We start from the raw sequence: 23,495 nt of genomic DNA on the forward strand, positions 1-23,495 counted from the left end.
AGAGACGGTGTATGCACATATTGACATCTCATCTCGTCATTGATCTGAGGTCTGAATCTGTGCATATGCCGAAAACCCCCCCACCCCCCGGCGCCATTTTGCTGAAGACATTCGGATGTCAATCTGTGCATGCACTGACCCAGCTGGCGCCATTTTGCGGACGATCACTGGGAGATAAATGTGTGCAAGCTCTGCCAGCGGCAAGGGCGGCCCTAGCGGAGACTGTACAATAGGAGGCTTGTAGAAACGTAGAGGGGCCGTGTCAGAGCCGAAAACCCTACCCATAGTCCTGCCCTGATGTACAAAGAGGATATTGCACCAAAAATTCTAACTTGAATTAAGCAAACTAGGATTCGGATTTCTTCCCTACGTTAACTATTAAATCAGTATAAAAGCGCTACTCTGACCATACCTTTATTTTAACATGCTAAGGCCGGTTTCACATTTGCATATGGAGGAGCTGCTGACCACCTCTGAAGCTCCGCCCACGGCCACACCTCCTTTGGTAAGCCCAGCCTCCGTCGGCATGTGGCCTGTGTACCCTATCTTTAGCATTAGGTACGCAGGCCATGCCGATGTATGCGGATGCCTCCGCATGCGTCGTATTGACGGTGCAGCGAACTGCGCCGAACACAGCGTGTTACATTTTGGTGCGGTCTCCGCACCGTCAAAACGACGGATGCAGAGGCATCCACATACATCGGCTTGGCCTGCGTACCTAATGCTAAAGATAAGGTACGCATGCCGATGGAGGCGGAGCTAACCGGAGGAGGTGCGGCCGGAGGCGGAGCTTCACGGAGGAAGTCCGCAGCTCCTCCATACACAAATGTTAAACCGGCCTTAATCATGACAGGTTTCCCTTTGAGAGGATATGTCAGCTCTTCTGATTTGTCTTTTTTTAGTACCTTTTTTTTTTATGAAAGAATGCTGCTGGTGCATTTTCATTTTCTTGAAAATGCAATTATTTTCTAAACCAGACTTGTCTATAGTGCTAACAGGTTTTCAACCCCTCTATTTTTGGCAAAGTGGCCACTAGTGATGAGCGAGTATGCTTGTTGCTCGGGTGGTCTCCAAGTATTTGGATGTGTTCGGGGGATTTAGTTTGTGTCGATTCAGCTGCATGATTTGTGGCTGCTAGACAGGCTGATTACATATGGGGATTCCCTAACAAACAGGCATTCCTCACATGTATTCAGCCTGTCCAGCAGCCGCAAATCGTGCAGCTACGTCGACACAAACTAAATCTCCGAGCACTCCAAAATATTCGGCGGGCACCCGAGCATGCTCTTGAAAACTCAAGCAACGAGTATACTCGCTCATCACTAGTAGCCACCATATCCAGGTGGAGAATGGAGAGATGGCCTTGCATTCAAGATAGGTATACAGTTTAAAACCAGGTCCCAATTACATAATGAAACGTAATTAGCTGCAGAGACAGATGTAAACTTTTCCTTTTTAATATTCTTTTTTAAATAGTGTTACTTTGTGTATACGGAATGTCCTTCTGTGACACGTCTATGCTGTCTGCATCTCAGTAAGGATTCTCCAAATGCAAATTCTGGCTGCATTCTTGCTATGACATATACTGTATGTAGTTCTATTCTAAAGCCAAGGTAATTGCCATTTAAAAAAAAATAAAGACAACTGTAGACTGCTGTCTCCCAACAGAATTTATCTGTCTAGCATTTATTAAAGAGGTTGTCCAGGTTTAAAGCATTGAAGGTATGTTTAAAATAATACAAAAAATACACAAACAACTTGCTAATGTACTTGAATTTAAGAATATTGCCAGGTCTGAAAATATTGGCAGCAGTCATACGTGTCAGCATCTCCAATTGCAGCTTGGGTTCGGCACAGCAGAGTCCCCTTTCCTATCTAAGCATCAGCCATGACAAAAAAAGAAAGCTGGCTGAGCCATTAAAATAATCAACCAGCCAATCCTTCACTTATCATTGTATGGTTCATTTCATCCCTGTGTGAAACCAAAGCCAGACGTACAGTTGTGCTCGAAACTTTACATACCCTGGCAGAATTTTTGCTTTCTTGGCCATTTTTCAGAGAATATGAATGATAATACCAAAAAATTTTCTAGACTCATGGCTAGTGGTTAGGTGAAGTCATTTATTGTCAAACTACTGTGTTTTCTCTTTTTAAATCATAATGACAACCCTAAACATCCAAATGACCCTGATCAAAAGTTCATATACCCTGGTGATTTTGGCCTGATAACATGCACAGAAGTTTACACAAATGGGTTTGGCTACTAAAGGTAACATCCTCACCTATAATTAGTGAGATTCTGGGATCCAGACTGACTCTTGCATCTTTTATCTAGCCACTGACATTTCTGGAATGTGATTCATGGGGAAAGCAAAAGAACATCAGGGAAATCAAGGGCTATGTAAAAACAAAACCACGGTCAGGTAGACAGGAAGATTGTCCAGGATGCAAAGAAAAACCCACAAATGGCATCGGCTGAAATACTGGACTCTCTGAAAACTAGTGGTGTGGCTGTTTCAAGATGCACAATAAGGAGACACTTGAAGAAAAATGGGCTGCATGGTTGAGTCGTCAGAGAAAAGCCATTACTGCGCAAATGCCACAATGTTTCTCACCTACATTGCGCAAAACAGCACAGAGACCAGCCTCAAAACTTTTGGAGCAAGGTAATTTGGAGTGATGAGACCAAAAGTGAACTTTTTGGCCACAACCATAAATGTTACACTTTGTTGACCTCTCTCCAAATGTATCATGAAAAGAACACCATTCCTACTGTAACGTACGGAGGTGGATCGCTGATGTTTTGCGGATGTGTGAGCTACAAAGGCACAGGAAACTTGGTCAAAGATGTAGGAAAGATGAATGCAGCACGTTATCAGCAAATACTGGAGGCAAAATTGCAATCCTCAGCTTGGAAGCTGTGCATGGGACGTTCTTGGACGTTCCAACCTGACAACGATCCAAAACACAAGGCTAAGTCGACCTGTCACTGGTTATAGCAGAACAAAGTGAAGGTTCTGGAGTGGCTATCTTGGTCTCCTGACCTCAATATCATTGAGCCACTCTGGGGAGATCTCAAAGGCGCATTTCATGCTAGACAGCCCATGAATTTACAGAAGCTGGAGGTTTTTTGTATAGGGTGCTGTTATACAGGCCTTTATTGTGCAAGTGTATTCTAAGCAGTCACCCCCTCCATGAATGTGGTGAGTGGCTGTCTATTTAGTATTTTGCACTTGTGTTGCTAACATCTTGCTATATGGGCTGGCTGCATCCTGTAGTGCATTTGTTCAGACCTGGGCAGGTAAGCGGTGCTGCCTTTTTTTCTGCTGTTTTTTTTTTTATTTTTGGAGGATTTCAGGCTTCTTTTGTGGCTTTGCTATTAATTTACTCATCCAAAACTACCACAAAAGACTTCAAGCTGTCATTGATGTTAGAGGGGACAAATACATGGTATTAAGAAATGGGGTATGTGAACTTTTGATCAGGGTCCTTTGGATGTTTTGGGTTGCCATTATGATTTAAAAAGAGAAAACACTGTAGTTTGACATTAAATGGCTTCACCCAACCACTAACCATGAGTGGAGAAAACATTTTGGCGTTATTCATATTCTCTGAAAAAGGCCAAGAAAGCAAAAATTCTGCCCGGGGTATGTAAACTTTTGAGCACAATTGTAGATCTACAGTGGGTATGGAAAGTATTCAGACCCCTTTAAATTTTTCACTCTGTTTCAGTGCAGCCTTTTTGTAAAATCAAAAAAGTTCATTTTTTTCTCATTAATGTATACTCTACACCCCCAACTTGACTGAAAAAAAACAAATGTAAAAATTTTTGAAAACTTATTAAAAGAAAAACTGAAATATCAGTCAAAAGTATTCAGACCCTATGCTCAGACACTCATATTTAAGTCACATTCTGTCCCTTTCCTTGGAGTCCAGGTGTGTTTAATTAAACTGATAGGACTTGATTTGTAAAGGCACACACCTGTCTATATAAGACTTCACAGCTCACAGTGCATGTCAGACCAAATGAGAATCATGAGATCAAAGGAACTGGCCAAGGCGCTCAGACAGAATTGTGGCAAGTCACACATCTGGCCAAGGCTGCAAAAGAAGTTCTGCAGTACTCAAGGTTCCTAAGAACACAGTGGCCTCCATAATCCTTAAATGGAAGAAGTTTGGGACCACCAGAAGCTTTCTTAGACCTGGCCGACCAGCCAAACTGAGCAACTGTATATTATGTAGTGCTGTAGTAGAAAAAAACATTTGACTCGGAAATCAGCTTAGCAAAACGGCAACATTCAAGCCTGAAGGCTGCATTTTTGATTGAAAAGCAAGTTCAGAAACAAATCCTTAGAAAGCATATTCAGTATTACCTGTAAAACTATTAAATCACCCTTTTCATGAACTGTAGCTTTATTTTAGTAATATTACTGGAAAAGGGAAGAAATTACACAATCACAGAGGCCTGCTCGGACATTTAGTTTGTGTCGACACTCAGCTGCATGATTTGCGGCTGCTGGACAGGATGTATACATGTGAGGAATGCCTTTTTGTTAGGGAATCCCCACATGTATTCAGGCTGTCTAGCAGCCACAAATCATGCACCTGCTTTTGACACAAACTGAATCTCCGTGCTCGCCAAAATACTCGGAGGACACCCAAGTGTGCTAGGGAAAACCCGAGCAATGAGTATGCTCGCTCTTCCGTGGGGGGGGGGGGGGGAGGGACAGGAAAGTGAAGACTTCAACATGGCCTGTGTTCGAAAAATAAGAAGATTTTCATTAATAATTTCATTCTCTGATCCCCTTTGTAGGTAGGCATTGAACTAGAGCAGGGTTCCCCATCTCCTGTCATCAAGGCCCACCAACAGGTCATGTTTTCTGGATTTCCTTAGTATTACCAAGGTAATAATTGCATCACCTGTACAATACAAGGGAAATCCTGAAAACATGACCTGTTCGTGGGCCTTGAGGACTGGAGTTGGGGAACCATGAACTAGAGGGCAGCCATGTAAGGATCTGCCCTATTGCTTTAGGTTATAGTAAAGACTATGCCTGAATTTTTTTGTGATTATCCTATTGCCTTACAATATGATCTGTCTCTTTGTTTGGATGGCACCATTGATGCCATCAACACTGAGTAAAGCTTTGATGGATTCCTCAATGGAGGCTTGTAGCACAGATGTGAATAGAATCCACAATTCTTTTAAAATAAAGTTTTGTTTTTAATATGCGTTTTTTTTTTTTTGTTTTTTTTAAATATAGCTGTTTGGGCATAAAATTAAACTTACTTTTTATGTACATTATATACATATGCAGTCTGTATTCCAAACTGGCAGACATTTTCTGTTACATATTCATTCATATAGCCTTGACCACCTCCATTGTGTTCATTGCTGGTTCTCTGAATGCAGCCACCAATCTGGCCAGAAGTAATTGGGTTTATATAGCTAGATCACTTTGTAGTTTTATGTGTAAACAGCTTTGCTTTAAGAATATGGTTCAACTATTCTTGGATCCTCTCTGCTATAATCACTGAAAATGTCAATACATCGAAGTATTAATAGTCTGAAGTATTCAGCATTTTTTTCTTTAAGGTAAAAGAACACCTTTTCCTGAATAGTCAGTTTCTATTTTTGTGAGTCAAACACTTTGTTTATGCAATTCTGTAACATATATACATATATAAATATACATATATCCATGTAGATAAATATATATGACGAACAAAGGCATTGGGTCCAAGCTAGTGGGTAGCAAATGTCCTGATCCCTTTCCTCCTCAATGACATGAACTTTCGCACTGTATTTCTCGGCAGTCTATAGGTCCCATCTCTATGTTCAGTGTTTCTGTATCTGCGGCAAAGCACATTATCCCAGTGTTCAGTGGTGTGAGTAATTTCCTGTTCACCTCATCTACAGAAGTGAAAAGCCATGTCTGGTCGGACATTGCCTTCTTAAGACTACAAACTAAGATACAGATGTATTTCTGAATGTTGTATTGTACAGTATAAATATGCCTTGTGGTTCATTATGACATTAAAGTATTTGCTTTCTCAAAAAAATTGAAAAAAGCAACGTCGGAGAGAATGCATTTGTTATGTACAGTTGAAATAAATTTTGCCTTTGCTAGTCTGTGCCTTCAAAAGTGACTTTTTTTTTTACTGGCTAGATATGATGGACACAGTAGAAGGAATTAAGGTACAGTCACCTAGTACTGTAGTATTCATTCTAGTCTTCCAGTTTTAAAGACTTATGTGGATTATCTCAGAATATTTAATTATTGCGACTCCTTATCTGAAAGCATGATGGTCACTCCAGTGCAGGGAAACAACAAAGCTGCTGCTTGGCACAATGGTGTCCACATTGTAAATCTCACAGTAATCTAAAAAAGCATATTCGGTTATGTATACTGCAAGTGGTCGACATTTTTTAATTTTTTTCTACAAACTACAATTAAATTCCAAAACTAACCTTGTGCACTCTCTACCTGCGGTTAGATTCATTGTACATGACACCATAGAAAATACAGGATGGCAGATGCTTATATGTACAGTGCCTTGCAAAAGTATTCGGCCCCTGGAACTTTTCAACCTTTTCTCACATATCATGCTTCAAACTTAAAGATACTAAATGTAAATTTGTGGTGAAGAATCAACAACAAGTGGGACACAATTGTGAAGTTGAACGAAATTTATTGGTTATTTTAAATTTTTGTGGAAATTCAAAAACTGAAAAGTGGGGCGTGCGATATTATTTAGCCCCTTTAACGTAATACTTTGTTACGCCACATTTTGCTGCGATTACAGCTGCAAGTCGCTTGGGGTATGTCTCTATCAGTTTTGTACATCGAGAGACTGAAATTCTTGCCCGTTCTTTCCTTAGCAAACAGCTCGAGCTCAGTGAGGTTTGATGGAGATCGTTTGTGAACAGCAGTTTTCAGCTCTTTCCACAGATTCTCGATTGGATTCAGGTCTGGACTTTGACTTGGCCATTCTAACACCTAGATACGTTTATTTGTGAAACATTCAATTGTAGATTTTGCTTTATGTTTGGGATCATTGTCTTGTTGGAAGACAAATCTTCGTCCCAGTCTCAGGTCTTTTGCAGACTCCAACAGGTTTTCTTCAAGAATGGTCCTGTATTTGGCTCCATCCATCTTCCCATCAATTTTAACCATCTTCCCTGTCCCTGCTGAAGAAAAGCAGGCTCAAACCATGATGCTGCCACCACCATGTTTAACAGTGGGGATGGTGGGTTCAGGGTAATGAGCTGTGTTGCGTTTACGCCAAACATATCGTTTGGCATTGTTGCCAAAAAGTTCGATTTTGGTTTCATCTGACCAGAGCACCTTCTTCCACATGTTTGGTGTGTCTCCCAGGTGGCTTATTGCCAACTTTAAACAACACTTTTTATGGATATCTTTGAGAAATTGCTTTCTTCTTGCCACTCTTCCATAAAGGCCAGATTTAAGCAGTGTACAACTGATTGTTGTCCTATGGACAGACTGTCCCACCTCAGCTGTAGATCTCTGCAGTTCATCCAGAGTGATCATGGGCCTCTTGGCTGCATCTCTGATCAGTCTTCTCCTTGTTTGAGATGAAAATTTAGAGGGACGGCCGGATCTTGGTAGATTTGCAGTGGTATGATACTCCTTCCATTTCAATATGATCACTTGCACAGTGCTCCTTGGGATGTTTAAAGTTTTGGAAATCATTTTATATCCATATCCGGCTTTAAACTTCTCCACATCAGTATCACGGACCTGCCTGTTGTGTTCCTTGGTCTTCATGATGCTCTCTGTGCATCAAACAGAACCCTGAGACTATCACAGAGCAGGTGTTTTTATACGGAGACTTGATTACACACAGGTGGATTATATTTACCATCATTAGTCATTTAGGACAACATTGGATCATTCAGAGTTCCACAATGAACTTCTGGAGTGAGTTTGCTGCACTGAAAGTAAAGGGCCGAATAATATTGCATGCCCCACTTTTTCAGTTTTTGTGTTTCGACAAAAATTTTAAAATAACCTATAAATTTCGTTCAATTTCACAATTGTGTTCCACTTGTTGTTGATTGTTCACCAAAAATTTACATTTGGTATCTTTGTTTGAAGCATGATATGTGGGAAAAAGTTGAAAAGTTCCAGGGGGCCAAATACTTTTGCAAGGCATTGTAGGTATTGCAATAGTATCTACCTCAAAAATGCAAGGTCGACATCTGTGACCTCACTTTTCACTTCTACACTCTAATATATTCACTTCAGGTTTCCTTATTTGCCTGAAAGAAACCGGTGAACTAGGGCCACCGAGCTTTATATCTCAAACCACCGAAAGTAAAATCTTACCCACATAGTCTTCTCTTCTAAAAAGATCATTTCCAACCCCCCCAGAATAGTCAATCTGAAAAGTGACATGTGTTCACAGTATTGACTTTTTATATGGCCAAGCTATTGAGCACTGTCTTTACAGCTATCGCCTAGTGGACATGGCATATATTCAGTTTCTTATATTTGCTGCCCATAAGATCTTTTGGTTGGGTTTTATATATTTTTTTGTGTCTGGGCAGTTTTATCCCTTTGCCAGAAGCAACTGTTGCAAAGTTGTGCACTTTGTTTCTGGCGCCCAAAGCTTTAAAAAATAAAAAATGCCTGCAATGTCGTGTGGACCAGCTTTAAGACCACCGGGTGAAGCAACTGATCAAAGAGCTTAGTTCTAGCATCCGTTTCCCTATACTTTGTTACTACAATATAGGGGGAAGAAATCAGTCATCTGATCGGAAACTTGTTAAAGTAGCTCATTATCATGGACAGATCAAAGACTAAACAAATACAAAAAAATCCACCTTCATTGCCACTTGAAATCAATGATGCTCTATAATGAGATTATTGTAAGAAACCATTCTTCATTGACATTGTGTATGACTTGAATCACTGCTACAGTAAAAAAAGTAAAAAAAACTGAAAAATTATTTTATCATTAGCCATCCGTGCACAATTGTAAAAGTCTGTAAATTTACATGTCTCATTTATGTGTAGTTGTGTTTTGTATGTTGAAGATAGAAAGGGGGGGTGGTGTCTAAAATCTATTGTATGCATTTTTTTTCCTTCCCTTCTTTGACCATGCTTGAAGTTGTGTAATCACTTTAGCGATTAGTGATTTTTGTCGCTACATTCTTATTCCATGCAGTTCTTCAGAATTTAGATAACGCCATACTTTCTCAATCCCATCTTTTTCCATGTTGCTGCTTCCTGTAAGGCACAGTATAATTTTACCTTCCATTGAAATGCAGCTGCTTATTTCTTTAGTCAGTCTATTGTCAATCATCCACCAGCCAGCAAATATGAATGTGCTGCAACAGGTGCAAAATGGAGGGTTATAAGAGGTTAATGTACTCTAGAATATCCTTGCTTTTGCCTTTTGTGTAGATCACGTCTCTGTCTCCAAGGTTGGCAGACTGTTTAGATAATCAAAGCTCATTTTCGGAAAACACAAGGCCTTCAGCTGTAGTATTGTGTTTTTCATATTTTAGTGATCTTTTTGAAGGCCTGTTATAGCCCTCTAAAAGAGTAACTCATTCTCAGCGGTTATCAAGTCACATTGATCCACACTCCTCCTAGCAGTGTAGATGTTACCGTATGTGAAATAATCCCGCTTCCCGGTATTGTGTGTCCTGTGGTTTGTCCTTGTCATGGATGTTCTAATGTGTTAATGTGTTTCCTTTCCCTATTGCCTGTTTAGGTAAGTTTTCTCTGTGAATTGTTTGAATGTTGTAATAAGTACAGTCTATAATATGTGCACCCTGATGCTACAGGTATTGTATATAGGTTATTCATACTATTTTATGTACAACTGAGACTCGCAGCCTTACAATTGTAATGATTACTGTATATCTATGGAACATACTTGTTGCCCTATTCAGGTTTAAGGTATTTAGTAGTGATGAGCAAGGCAAACAGGCAATCCCCCTTGCGTTGTGGCAGTCTTACAGCCACGCATCATGCCACTGTTCTGAAGACACTCGGATAACACTCATGCTCGCTCATCACTAGTATTTAGTGATATCTTGCTTTAGTATTTTGTCAGTTTATAGGCTTCATAGTTGTAGGTTTTGATGACTGTGGGACACTAAGCTTAACATATAGATGTATAACTCAAAACAGGAGCTCTTAGTAACTTTCTTAATCTTGCTACGTTCAGGTTCACGCAAAGAATCTGCTCCTCAGGTTTTACTTCCGGAAGAGGAGAAAATTATTGTAGAAGAAACGAGAAGCAACGGTCAAACTGTTATAGAAGAAAAGTGAGTGTTTCTGCTATTTTGTTGCTTATGTAACAGGAGATGTAACTGATGTTAGGATTATGTGACCCTCATGCTACTAACAGTTGAAATGGTTTATAACCAGTATGGTTTAGCTTGGTGAAAACAGATACTTTTCCATTATTGATATAAGTCTTTTGCTGACTTTAGTTTTGTATTAAACTCTCTTGTCAAAACCTGCTTCTTTGAAGTACTGATCTGTTTTATTTCCCTTCTAGGAGTCTTGTGGACACAGTATATGCATTGAAAGATGAGGTCCAAGAGCTAAAGCAGGTCTGTATAATTTAATACCCCAAAAAACATCACTTTTTGTTCATGCGGGTACTCTTGCACATGGTGCCAATTTACTTATAATAAAGGCATTTTAGATTATTCATACCAGCTTCCCTTTTTTAATTTTTCGTTATTTATGATTTTTTATTTTTGCTATTTTCCTTGTGTTATCCATGTCCAGTGTTTTTTGGTTTTTGCATTTTTGAATGGTTTTTCCATTCAGTTCCAGGACGTATAGACTGTTACAATTTATGGTATATGTTTGGCTATAGATTATTTCTTTATATGAGTTGTTACGTCCATTCGTTTTGTGTTTTCTATATAATTTAATGTTTAATGTTTGTTCTACAATATAAAGTATACACCGAACAATCAGATACTGTTCACTGCATCAAGCTAAAGTCATTTTATTAGATATACTTTCACCAAAAATATATAAAACCAGTCCCATATAAAGGTGGGAAAAAAACAAATGGCTGGGGGTTTGATTGCATGAAACACACTACATATGACCTAGAAAAGTCAGAGCAGTACATTGTTTATATATAATGAATTACACATTGTTGGTTTTATACTTTATGCATGTAGCCAAAGTAATAAATCCCAAAGTGACAATTACACAAACCAGTACATATGAAGTACCAACCCTTCAGACTGTCTGCACTTTGAATGTACATTTTGCTTGCGCTTCTTATCCCTTGTCATCAGCATAGCCATTAAACTTTACAAACATCTCACCTTTATTTGGCCTGTTTCACACTTCCGTTTTTTCAAATCCGTCAAAATCCGTTGGTTTCCGTAAAAAAACGGATCCGCCATTTTTTTTGCAGGATCCGTTTTTTTTGTCCCATAGACTTCCATTAGTGGTTACCGCGGATCCGTCAAAAAACGGATCCGTTTTTTTAAAAACGGATCCGTTTGCATCAGTTTTCAAAAAAAAGGAAACGGATCCGTTTGGCGGACACAAAAACGGAAGTGTGAAACAGGCCTTACAGTCTAACTTTACCATACACTCTGTCATTAACAGGATAGCAAAAAGATGAAGAAATCCTTAGAAGAAGAACAAAGAGCTCGTAAGGAACTTGAGAAGCTCATCAGGAGAGTTCTGAAGAACATGAATGATCCTTCCTGGGATGAAACAAATTTATAATGGCACATCCAGTATCTTCCTAATTCCATGCCAGGGAACAAACACTTTGGACCTTGTGTTTTGTGTGTGTCCTTTAAAAATGGAAGCACTGCTAATTGAAATTTAACTGGATTGTAATAGGACTCTCAGTTGTACTGTACTACATCCATTGCTGCCTGCCTGCAGACACATGTTTAAGCAGTCGCAAATGTGAAGTTTAGAAGTTTGAACAATGCCAATTGGATACCTTTCTAACTTCTCGTTGATTACCTCATTTTGCAGAAGGAGCAGTTGCTAAGAGTCTGATTTACTTTTTTTTTTTTTTAAATTGTTACCAGATTTTTTTTCAGCTGGTATATAGATATGTATTCTTCTCTTATGTGTATATAGTGTTTTGAATGCATATGTCAAGGGCACTAAAACTTGTTTATACTTTTTTGGTGGATCTTCATACTGGTCACTTGTACATATTTTAAAATGGTCTACCTACGTGTTGACTGGGGGAACTTACTATCTGTGTACTAGTTACATGCTTGAAAGGGGTGGGCTATGTGTTAAAATAATTTAATTGCATTATTTATGGTCATGTAGCCAGGCGAAACCAAGCGAGGGAAATTAACACCTTTTCAATGTTAATCTGCTCACTAACAAATTGCCGCCCATGTTTATACAAATATATATATATATAGATATATTTATTATCTTGTTTCTCTTCTAACGTGGGGACATCAAAGGATGTATATATCTACATGTTTTTCTTCCCAACTTTTACAGTGTGTGCATGTATGTGTGTGTGTATATATAATATACACACACACTTTTTTTTTCTCTTTTGTTACTGATGAATTTATGGAATAAGATATCCATTTTACCTTTTTTCAATTAAATATTGGCCATGAACTGACTTTAATTTCAGCTGATTTGCAAAATTCACCCTATAATGTAGCAACTCATAAATACTAGGGATTGTCCACGAATGGGGACAGGTTTTTTTTTTTTTTTTCCCTTGGACCTAAATTCGTGTTTTTTTTTTTTTAAAAAGGAAGTTTTTAAGTTACGTGTCATTGAACCCGTTATGATGCTCTGATGGTTATATCTCTTTTTGAGATCCTCTCATTAGATTTGTCTATAGACCACATTAAAGTTTAAATGGGCAGCAAAACAAAAGATAATTTAAAACACTGCCTAATAAAGCACATTTCCCAATTGGGATACATTTTGTACCAACAAGCCATCTGTACAGCAAACCATTTGAACTTTTTTCGATTGACAGAACCCAGGGTCTGTCTGTAGCTTATTGCTTTCCTACTTTCCCTTCTTTACATCCATAGTAAGGGAACGAGTGTTTTCCCCTTTTTCCTCATGATTTAAAAGAATATCCCCCCCCCCCCAAAAAAAAGTGCGAACATTTAAATGAAGTCCAACTGCAAAAAAAATGCTTTTAGCCTATGCACAAGTACACACCCCTCGCACTCGGCAGAAATATTTGGACAGTGACTGCATCTCCGTGATATGGACTCTGCATGCCAATTTTTTTTTTTTTTTTAAATCCACTGAGATGCAAGCATAAATTTTGAAGCGTAAAAAGTTTAATTAAAGGGGTTGATCAAAAATATAGTGTGAAATGTTTAGGAATGGCAACCATTTTTTTCTACAAAGCCTCATTTCAGGGGCTCAAAAGTAATTGGACAAATGAACGTTATCATAAATGAAATGTTTATTTTTAATACTTTATAGAGAATCCTTTGCAGCCAATGATTGCCGGAAGTCTGGAAGCTATGGACGTCACCAAACGCCTGGTTTCCTCCTTTGTGATGCTTTGCCAGGCTTTTACTACAGTTGATTTCAGTTTTGTTTTTGTGGGTCTTTCTACCTTAAGTTTTGTCCCTTTTTCTCATAGGTCATGTATCCCCCTTTGATGCGGGCTCCGGCAATGAGCACGCATCTTTTCCGGTGCATGACAGCAGATTTGATTTCAATCTCTGATAGCGGCATCTAACAAGATCGCGCATCACAAACCCAACTCATTGGCGCCTCTATCGCATAACTGTGGGGCGATGATGGGTTGGCATGAGACCCGGGGATCTCCAGAAGAGCCTCGTGCTTGTCATTGTTAATCTGCATTGCTGAAGCCCTGTTATGTATAGAACAAGCGAGCAGAAGATCGCAGATTCACATCTCTTAAGGAGACTATTGAAGCAAGTAAAAAGTAGAAAAAAAAGTTTTTAAAAATACTTACAAAATATAAAAGTTTAAATCACAACGCCCCCTTTTGCCCCATTAAAAATAAAACAATAAAAAATAGACCTTTTACATTGCTGCGTTCAGAAACGCCTGATCTAACGAGATCTAAAAATTACTACAATCGGTAAAATTAAACCGTCAGAATTACATTTTTTTTGGTCGCCACAACATTGCAGTAGAATGCAATTACAGGCAATCAAAACATCATATCTGCCCCAAAATGGTATCGATAAAAGCATCAGCTCGGCTCTCAATAAATAAGCCCTTAGCCAACCCCATATCCCAAAAAGTGGAGATGCCAAGAGTCTCAGAAATTTATTTTTTTTTTAACTCTTGAATAAAAATCAACCTGTACATGTTTGTTTGGTATCTGCGAAATCTTAATGACCTGGAGAGTCATAATGGAAGGTCAATTTTATCATTTAGTGAACATGGTAAAAAAAAAAAAAAAAAAAAAAAAAAATCAAAAAAACAATTGTGTAATTGGATTTTTTTTTTTGTAATTTCGCTACACTTGGAATTTTGTTTCTTGTGGTTATATTGACAGAAAAATAAAAAAAATTATGGCTCTGCGAAGAAGGGGAGCAAAATAATGAAAACGCAAAAGCGGAAAATCCAAGGTTGTGAAGAGGGTGACGTGTGTGCTCGGTGGGGATGAGAATTGCTTCAGCGATTGCAGAATATTCCACTTCTTTGCCTTTATAACCTCCTGAGTTGCTTTAACAGTATGGTTTGAGTCCGTCAATCTGTACTGTGAAACGCCGTCCAATGGACCTTTCTGCTTTTGGTTGAATCAGCAGAAAGTATAGTCCTGTAAACTTCAGAATTTCAGTCTGCTTCGGTCTTCAGTCATATCATGAATAAACACTAGTGTCCCAGCGCCATTGGAAGTCATGCATGCCCATGCCGTCACACTGCCTCCACCATGTTTTAGAGAGGATGTGGTGTGTTTTGGATCATGAGCCTTTCCAAGCTTTCCATACTGTATGGTAGACTTGGATACTGAAACAGCTCCTTCCTTGTGAAGGTTTGTTTCTTTACCATGATAAAGATTCTGTTAGCATCCACTATTGTCTTCTGTGGATGTTCAAGCCTTTTTGGTTTCCCAAGCTCCCCCCATTTTTTTTCCCCCAGAATGTACCAAACTGTCCATTTGGCAACTCCTAACATTTGTGTTATCTCTCTGATGGATTTATTTCTTTTGCCTAATGATTGTCTGTTTCTCTTCCACTGAAAGCTTCTTTCATTACATGTTGTGGGTTCACAGCAACCGCTTCCAAATGCCACATGAGAAATTTGCTCCATACCTTTTACTTGCTTTAATTGGTAATAGTTTACTGAGGGAAGAACGAATGCAGCCCATTTTGAAAATATTGCCCCATTTCTTTTGGTCCCTGCCTCATCTACATATCAAATCTGTAATTCCTAAACCCTTACTCCAATTAGGATATGAGCACCCTCAAATTAAAGCCGAGTCTGCACTTTCAGCCCATATTGATTATACATTCATATCTTGAATATATTTAAGTAAACGGCTAAAGTGCCAAAACTGTCACTGTCCTGAGTATTTCTGCACCTAACTGTGTATATATGTATAATACAGAAAACCACAGCTCCTCTGCTCTGTTTAGTGGCCTTGTCTGGGTAATGCAGATCAGCTATCTAAAAGCTGAGAAGTAGGAGTGTTGAGTAACTAACCCTAAAACCTATGATATTGATATTCTTTCCTAATGATGCGTTCTCAATGTCAAAGTAGCGTCAACACCCTAAAACAAGTGCATGTTACTGGATAAATCCAAGTTTTCAGGTAGAGATTATAAACTGAAGTATGGATGCATAAAATGTATTATTGGGTTATTGCCTTTCAAGTTGAGGGAAGCATAAAATATAGATGGAGACTCTGATTCCACTAATGTGTCACTTACTTGGCTCCATGTTGTAGTTCTGTAAATACCACTACTAGTCTGCTACCTTCTTAATGATTGGATCACTGTAACCCATTAATTGACAGCTTTCTATTTATTATGCAGAAAGCTGACAATCCTTATTGGGTAGTGGCAATGGCCAAAGCTGATGCATATTGGCAACTACATGACGTGGCAGAAGCTTAAAACGGAATTGGGCTTTTATCAAAATTACATCAAGAAACCCAGTAAGTGACCAAACATTAGAATCAGAATTTCTGCCCCTACTTTGTGCTGCTCTCAGATTTGGTAGTGATATATTCTCTTTAAGTCTGTGTAACAAAGTTCTGCAACTTGTAAATAGTGAAAACTTGATACATAAATCTCTAAAACCCCAAATCTCAAACATGACTGAGAACTAGAGGTCTAGTTGCATAGTGGAACCCTCAGCAAACGGCTTTAATCTATGGAGAAACCTGACAGTAAATGTTTCTCAATGGGTGGCTCTGCTGGATAATTTAAAGAATATACAGGTAATTGATTTGAACGAGCACGGTCAGTATAATACATGACGGGACCAGTACTCTGGGTCAAGAGTAGCCGTTGTTAGCTGTTCTTTACTCTTTGAAGAGATGAGGATTCTAAATAGAAGATCACCATTAAAGGGAATCTGTCAACTGCAGCATAATGTAGGGCCAGAGATCCTGATTCCAGCAATGGATCACTTATTCTACTGGGAGTAGCAATTGTTTTACAATCAATGTTTTCTCTGCTGCAGATCTAGCAGTGTTCACTGATGTGGTTGGGGTTATTCCCGGCTCAGCATTCTGAGTACATTGTATGTTGACAGAAAGCTTCTCATCAGTGTTGGGGGCATGATTGGACTAGGAGGCACGTGACATCTACTCCTATAGTGATTATCTCCTGCTGATCATAGTGATTTTATCAAAATTGCAAAACACAGCCCAATAAGAGACATCACTGTAATCCGGTCTCTGCCCCTACATCAGGCTGTGATTAGTCTACATGGCAAAAAGCTGCTGAAAGATTCCCTTTAAATAAGAATTTATTAACTGGATGTGTAAAAATGGGCTTTCTTAGCTTGGTGACTGAAGTTCACGTGTGATGCGTCCACTTCAATTTTATTTCGGAAAAGTTGCAGTTGAGCAGCATATTTCACACTTTGCGTTGCTGATGGTGAAATCTGTAATGAAATCTGCAGCACAAGTTGACATGCTGTGGATTTAAACGCCACAGTGCTCGTAATTTTTCGACAGGATTTTCTCTGCCGCTTATGAATGAGTTTTGATAACATTTTCTTACACCGTGCTGCCACTTTAATCCGCAACAAATCCTCTGTGTATTTGCCCAAAGGAAACAAGTTGTGCCGGTTTTGTTATCTTTTAAGATTCAGTTTAAAAGTTAGTAAATATTTTAACTCAATTTTAACTGAGAAGTTTTCTAGTATTTGGGGGTCATTTTAAATAGTCTCGCAAAGCAAATGTATGAACATGCACACGCATCTGCCATCCTTTTTTATGCCTGCCATAAAACAAATGTTTAGCATTCATTTGATATAGTAGGGCAATAATATGCTCTTCTAATTATCAACCAACAAGTAGCACAAAGTTTCAAGATCTAGAAATGTTATTGCAGAGTAGTCTTATGTATTCACTTTCAGTGGCAATTCGAATACATGCTACCTAACAATACACTGAAAAAAAAAAAGAAATTAATCCAGCTCACCGCACTGCCTTGCTGGTAGGATCTAGATCCTGCGCACGGATTTGACTAGGCAGTCAATCAATAATAGGAAAGAAAAAAGAAGTTCCAGCGCCAGGAATGGAAAATTAAAAATCCATTTTATTGTGCCATTGCATATTAAAATTCCAGCAGGTACAGCATATCTGTCGGATGACTACAGAACAACGCGTTTCGACACCTCAAGTCTTAATCATGTTCTGACATGATTAAGACCTGAGGCGTCGAAACGCGTTGTTCTGTAGTCATCCGACAGATATGCTGTACCTGCTGGAATTTTAATATGCAATGGCACAATAAAATGGATTTTTAATTTTCCATTCCTGGCGCTGGAACTTCTTTTTTCTTTCCTAACAATACACTGCTTACATTATGCGGTGATTGAAATGCATAATATAGAGAAAAAAGTCAAAGGCTAACTCAAGATGCTGAACGAAATGTCTACATTCAATGAAAAACTCATTTTATAAAATGGTAAGCTTACTTTATTCTCAGGGCACAACCTACTATAGACAGGAGAAATTACTTTAGTATTATATCTAATATATAAAGCTCAATGTGGGTGTGTATGTATGTGTGTGTGTGTGTGTATGTCCGGGATTGGCATCCGCACCGTTGCAGCTACAGCCACAAAATTTGGCACAGTCAAACGTCTGGACCCCGAGAGCGTCATAGGCTATGTTGTGAGGTGAAATTTTAACCCTGCGCGTTCCCATTCACCAAACAATTTTGCCCCTATCTACATAATGGGGAAAAAGTGTGTTTACCAAGCCCCGCCCCTCATTATGATGTCATAATGGTTGCCATGGCGATGCTGATGTCATAGGTTGCAAGCCCCGCCCCTCATTATGTCATAATGGTTGCCATGGCGACGCTAATGTCATAATAGGTTGCAATGGCGAAGATGCTGTCACAGTGATTGTCATGGTGACGATGATGTCTTAATAGGTTGCAATGGTGACGGTTATGTCATAACAGTTGCCATGGTGATGATGTCATAATGGGTATATGGGCACAGGACTATGGGATGGAGGATGTATGACGGGTATATGGGCACGGGACTATGGGATGGAGGATATGTATGATGGGTATATGGGCATTATGTAATGCTGTAGATAAACCCCCGTGTAACCTGAAAGATAAGAAAAAGGAGTTAGATTATACTTACCGGGGGGCGGTCCGGTCTTCGTCCGATGGGTGTTGCGGTCCGGCGCCTCCCATCTGCTAAAGATGACGTCCTCTTCTTTCCTTCCTGTCGTGGCTCCGGCGCAGGCACACTGCTCTGCCCTGTTGAAAACCTGAACATATGAACATTGTCTAAATGAACAGGATTAAGACAGGCTCTTCCTAGTATGGGCACGTTATGTAAGACGGCTCTTTATGTGCATTTCACAGAAGAGAGGGGTGGGGTCTCTCAAACCATGCAAAAGCAAGGAAAAAAATGGATTAAAAACACATGTGACATGCACAAATGTGAACAAGTCGGTCGGACAGTGTTCACACCACCCACTGACTGAAACACAAAAAGAAAGCACAGAATAACAAATGTGCAAAAATACCCTGCAGTAAAAAATATGACAATAATCAGCAAGTGCTGGTAAAAAGATGACAACAAATACAGGGTATTTAGTCGATACGTATTTAGTGGATGGTGTGAACACTGTCCGACCGACTTGTTCACATTTGTGCATGTCACATGTGTTTTTAATCCATTTTTTTCCTTGCTTTTGCATGGTTTGAGAGACCCCACCCCTCTAGTGTGAAATGCACATAAAGAGCCGTCTTAATCACGTGCCCATACTAGGAAGCGCCTGTCTTAATCTGACACTGTGGGTTAATTCTCTGGTTCACCAGTTGTGAGTTCTGCTTCCAGACTCCCTCTGGTAGTAACAGGAGGTAGTGAGGCTGATTTGATCGGCGGAGATCTGCCACCTGAGAATGAGGATGACGATTGGACCTCAGGAGTCTCAGATTGGATTTAAGACAGCCGACGCCCTATTCAGTTGCTGGTGATTCCTTCTGGCTTGTTAGCTCTTGGTTTTCAGCTGTGTTCCAGTCATCTAAAGTTAAGTTTTTCTGCTAATGTTCACACTTGATTTTGTTGGTCTATTCAGTTTTTTGGAAGGTCAGGCAAGCCCCGCCTGGGGGCTGTGCGGAATTTCCACTCTTATTTATTAGTATTTTGCCAAATTGCTTCTTGTCCCTTACTAGTTTGGTCTCTTTTTGCTCTGTCTCAGAATATTTCAGAGTGCTGATATAGTGGGAGAAGTCTAGTGACTTCAGGGTTAATTTTGCTATCAGAAGTGTTGGACATTATTTTTGTAGGGTTTTTTGCAGGTTGCAGACAGTGTCTTTCCTTTCCTCTCTAGTTAGTTTGGGCCCCATCATTTGCTCAGCCTATTTTCCTGCCTGTGTTTGTGCCTTCATCTTGTTTCACCGTCAATACATGTGTGGGGGATATCTATTCCTTTGGTGTCTGCCCTGGGGCAGTTTTCCCCTTTTCATGCTTCAGGCTTATTTAGTCCTCCGGCTGTGACGAAGCATCTAGGAACATCGTAGGTACGCTCCACGGCTGCTGCTAGTTGTGTGGTAGGATCAGGGATCTACAATCTGCATAGATACCAACCTCTCTGGTTTTCTGTGACTTAGCTTGTTTTGCTTTTTTCTCCTTGGTGACCCATTCATAACACATTAGATAGGGACTGCTCCATTAAGGGTTACCTTGACGAGGTGGAGTGGCTTGGTATACACTTTTTTGCAAAAAAAGTATCGACTAAATACCCTGTATTTGTTGTCATCTTTTTACCAGCACTTGCTGATTATTGTCATATTTTTTACTGCAGGGTATTTTTGCACATTTGTTATTCTGTGCTTTCTTTTTGTGTTTCAGTCAGTGGGTGGTGTGAACACTGTCCGACCGACTTGTTCACATTTGTGAATGTCACATGTGTTTTTTAATCCATTTTTTCCTTGTTTTTGCATGGTTTGAGACACCCCACCCCTCTCGTGTGAAATGCACATAAAGAGCCGTCTTACATCACGTGCCCATACTAGGAAGCGCCTGTCTTAATCCTGTTCATTTAGACACTGTTTATATGTTCAGGTTTTAAATACATTAGATAGGGACTGCTCCATTCAGGGTTACCGTAACGAGGTGGAGTGGCTTGGTATACACTTTTTTGCAAAAAAAACGTATTTTTTTTACCAGCACTTGCTGATTGTCATATTTTTTACTGCAGGGTATTTTTGCACATTTGTTATTCTGTGCTTTCTTTTTGTGTTTCAGCATTACCGAATGCTGTAGATAAGCCCCTGATGTCAGTGGCGGCAGCTCATAGTCAAAAAAAAGGGTGACAGATTCCCTTTATTGCATTTTTGACGTGCGGTTTTATAGGGTAAAAACTGCTGCTGTTTACAGTATCGGCATAATGAATGAGATTCCTGAAATCTTATGCACATGCTGCTTAATTTTATCTTGAATCTTTGAATCCTAAAAGCATTTTGTTTCTCAGATCATTTCTTTCAGCGTTTTTCACAAATTCAAATGAAATTTGCAAACCCATAAAAATGCGTCAAAAATGCACATTTTAGCTAGGGGTTTTCCTGCCAGCACTCTTGTTTTTGGTGTCAAAAAACCTGCTGTACTAAGCATGTGCACATCCCCTTATAGTGGCTGTTTCTGGCCAGAAAATTTCCTAAATTAGGTGGTTTTACGGTCTTGCCAAAGTATTGCGTGCTGTTTTGGTTTTGTAAATTTAACTTGCCAATTGGATCATTGCTGTTTTAAAGTGAGACCAAGTGTACCAAAAGTTTACAACCGCTACTCCCACCATTTCCCCGCTCCTCTTGACCAATCTTCCAAAAGCTACAGCATCAAATGGCTCATGAAAAAGAACCACCCAAGCTCAAAAGAATCTGAAATATGCAGTCTCTTGGGAAGCATGAGTGACATTCATAATGTGACTATAATAGTCACAGCTGGGAATTGTGATACAGACGTGCTGTACCACTGAATACAGAAAGTGGTGGCCATCAGCAAAAGGTGAATTCACGTCTGAAATTTGTATTCTGTCTGCTGAATTGGACCAAAAATGGCCAGAAGTTTTGGCGTGTTGGAATCCAAATATGTCTAGGTGGCACTGATTTGTTGGCACTTCTGAATCACAATTTTTTTTTCTTGCTTTTGGAGCTTGTCTCATAATCCTTGATTCATTATTAAGCTTGCTCCTGTATTTTTTTGTGTAGTTTTTGTTTTCTGTTTCTTGATTTGCACCAAATTGTTTTAATTTGTACCTTTTTTGATGTCTAATTTGTGTTCTCCTGTTTTGTCTATTTACGTTCGCCATTGTGGGTGTGTTTTTCTCTAATTTTTTTCCGGTCATGTCCACATCTGACACTTTTGTAAAAGACTTTTGCACAAATGTACTCCAGTCCTCCTATGGAGAGAGACTTTATTTTGTTTATTTTTTTTTACAGTTGCTTGTGACATTTTTACTGAATATTTTCATTTTTTGGATCTTGTTTAAGGAAAAAAGATTACTGATGAAAATAAAGTGCAGAATTAATGAATTATATGCATTTTGAAGAATTGGGCGTAAAAAATTTCACTACGACTCGAAGTTTACACAAGACAAAAAATGAAAAGTGACTTTAAATTTCAAATGATGAATTTGTACCATAGTGTTATGAAAGAACCATTTAAATGTTCTTTAAAACTATTTTAAAGAAAGACACAAGATTTTCAAATTCATTCATACTAAGAAATCTCGGACTCCATAACTTTTGTAGTTCCAACATTGAACTATGCAACTAGGAATCCAAAGATGATTTTTATTTTTTTCATTTCTGAATGTCTAATCAGGTTATTTCTATCCAGGTAAATATTAAATGCTGGTTTTTTTCCCTTTAAATTGAGCCATACAATTACACATTTATTGTTTATGTGCATTTTAGGCTATTTCAGTAAATTAAGGGGAAAATTGATGAAGCCCAATGGCTACTTTACTGTGGTTAACTCTGTTGTTTTTCCGCAACATTGAAAGTTACATTTTATCTATAGGACAAATGCTACATTTCTCATCATTGGTGGTTTGATCGCTGTGATCTGCACTGATCTGAAGAATCGTGCTATGATATATGCCATCAGGATTCAGCAATTGACCATAAAGATTGAATGGAGCAGCAGAGTATGTCATATCCCCATTCTCAGGAGTAGAGTTGAGGCCCCGTCACACTAAGTGATATCGCTAGCAATATCGCTATAACGTCGCTGGTTTTGTGACGCAGCAGTGATATCGCTATGTGTGATGCTTACCTCCGACCGGCTCCCCCGCTGATAATCGCTGATCGCGCGAGAACGGCCTGGGCCGTTTCTCGTCGTCTGCTTCCAGCTGGGCTTCCTGCTGTGGAGAAGAGCGACGTGTGTACACGGGCGGGAGGACGTCTTCATCGCCGCGTCTGACAGGTAGGTAGCGACCCCCGACCGCTGCTATGTCCCTGGTGAGATCTGCCTGATTGGCAGCTCACTAGCGACCACTTAGCGATGCACCAGCGATCCTGACCGTATCATATCGTCGGGATCGCTGGTGCCTCGCTAAGTGTGAGTACCGGACCCAGAAGTCAAACTGTATAATCAGGCTTCTGAATAGGCTATAGTTTTCGAATTTGGAAATAACCCTTTACATGTGTTGTCTGGAATTACCCCAAATTTCGCTGAAGAAGGAAAAAAAAATCCTGACATCCTACATAATTGTAGTTTGTACGGTAATTAGGCAGAATGGACATTTGCGTATTGCTAAAATTGCCTTGTAATTGAATCTGATTCTAAACCACAGCTTTTAAAAGACAGAGCTGCAGTCCGAAT

General features: G+C 39.4%; 1 protein-coding gene across 2 annotated transcripts in view; it reads left to right on the plus strand.

The window, feature by feature from the left end:
* ARHGEF7 (Rho guanine nucleotide exchange factor 7) overlaps nucleotides 1–12,627 on the plus strand; it is a 166,956-nt gene extending 154,329 nt beyond the window's left edge. For both annotated transcript variants that reach the window (XM_073556843.1, XM_073556842.1), the window contains 3 exons: nucleotides 10,204–10,303; nucleotides 10,540–10,594; nucleotides 11,622–12,627. In XM_073556843.1, coding sequence (XP_073412944.1) covers nucleotides 10,204–10,303; nucleotides 10,540–10,594; nucleotides 11,622–11,744 — 278 coding nt within the window. In that variant the 3' untranslated portion in view covers nucleotides 11,745–12,627. The remainder of the gene's footprint in view (nucleotides 1–10,203; nucleotides 10,304–10,539; nucleotides 10,595–11,621) is intronic.
* The last annotated feature ends 10,868 nt before the right edge of the window (nucleotides 12,628–23,495 follow it).

The sequence above is a fragment of the Dendrobates tinctorius genome, unplaced genomic scaffold (assembly GCF_039654945.1).
Source record: "Dendrobates tinctorius isolate UK_male_01 unplaced genomic scaffold, ASM3965494v1 ptg000240l, whole genome shotgun sequence".
NCBI lineage: Eukaryota > Metazoa > Chordata > Amphibia > Anura > Dendrobatidae > Dendrobates > Dendrobates tinctorius.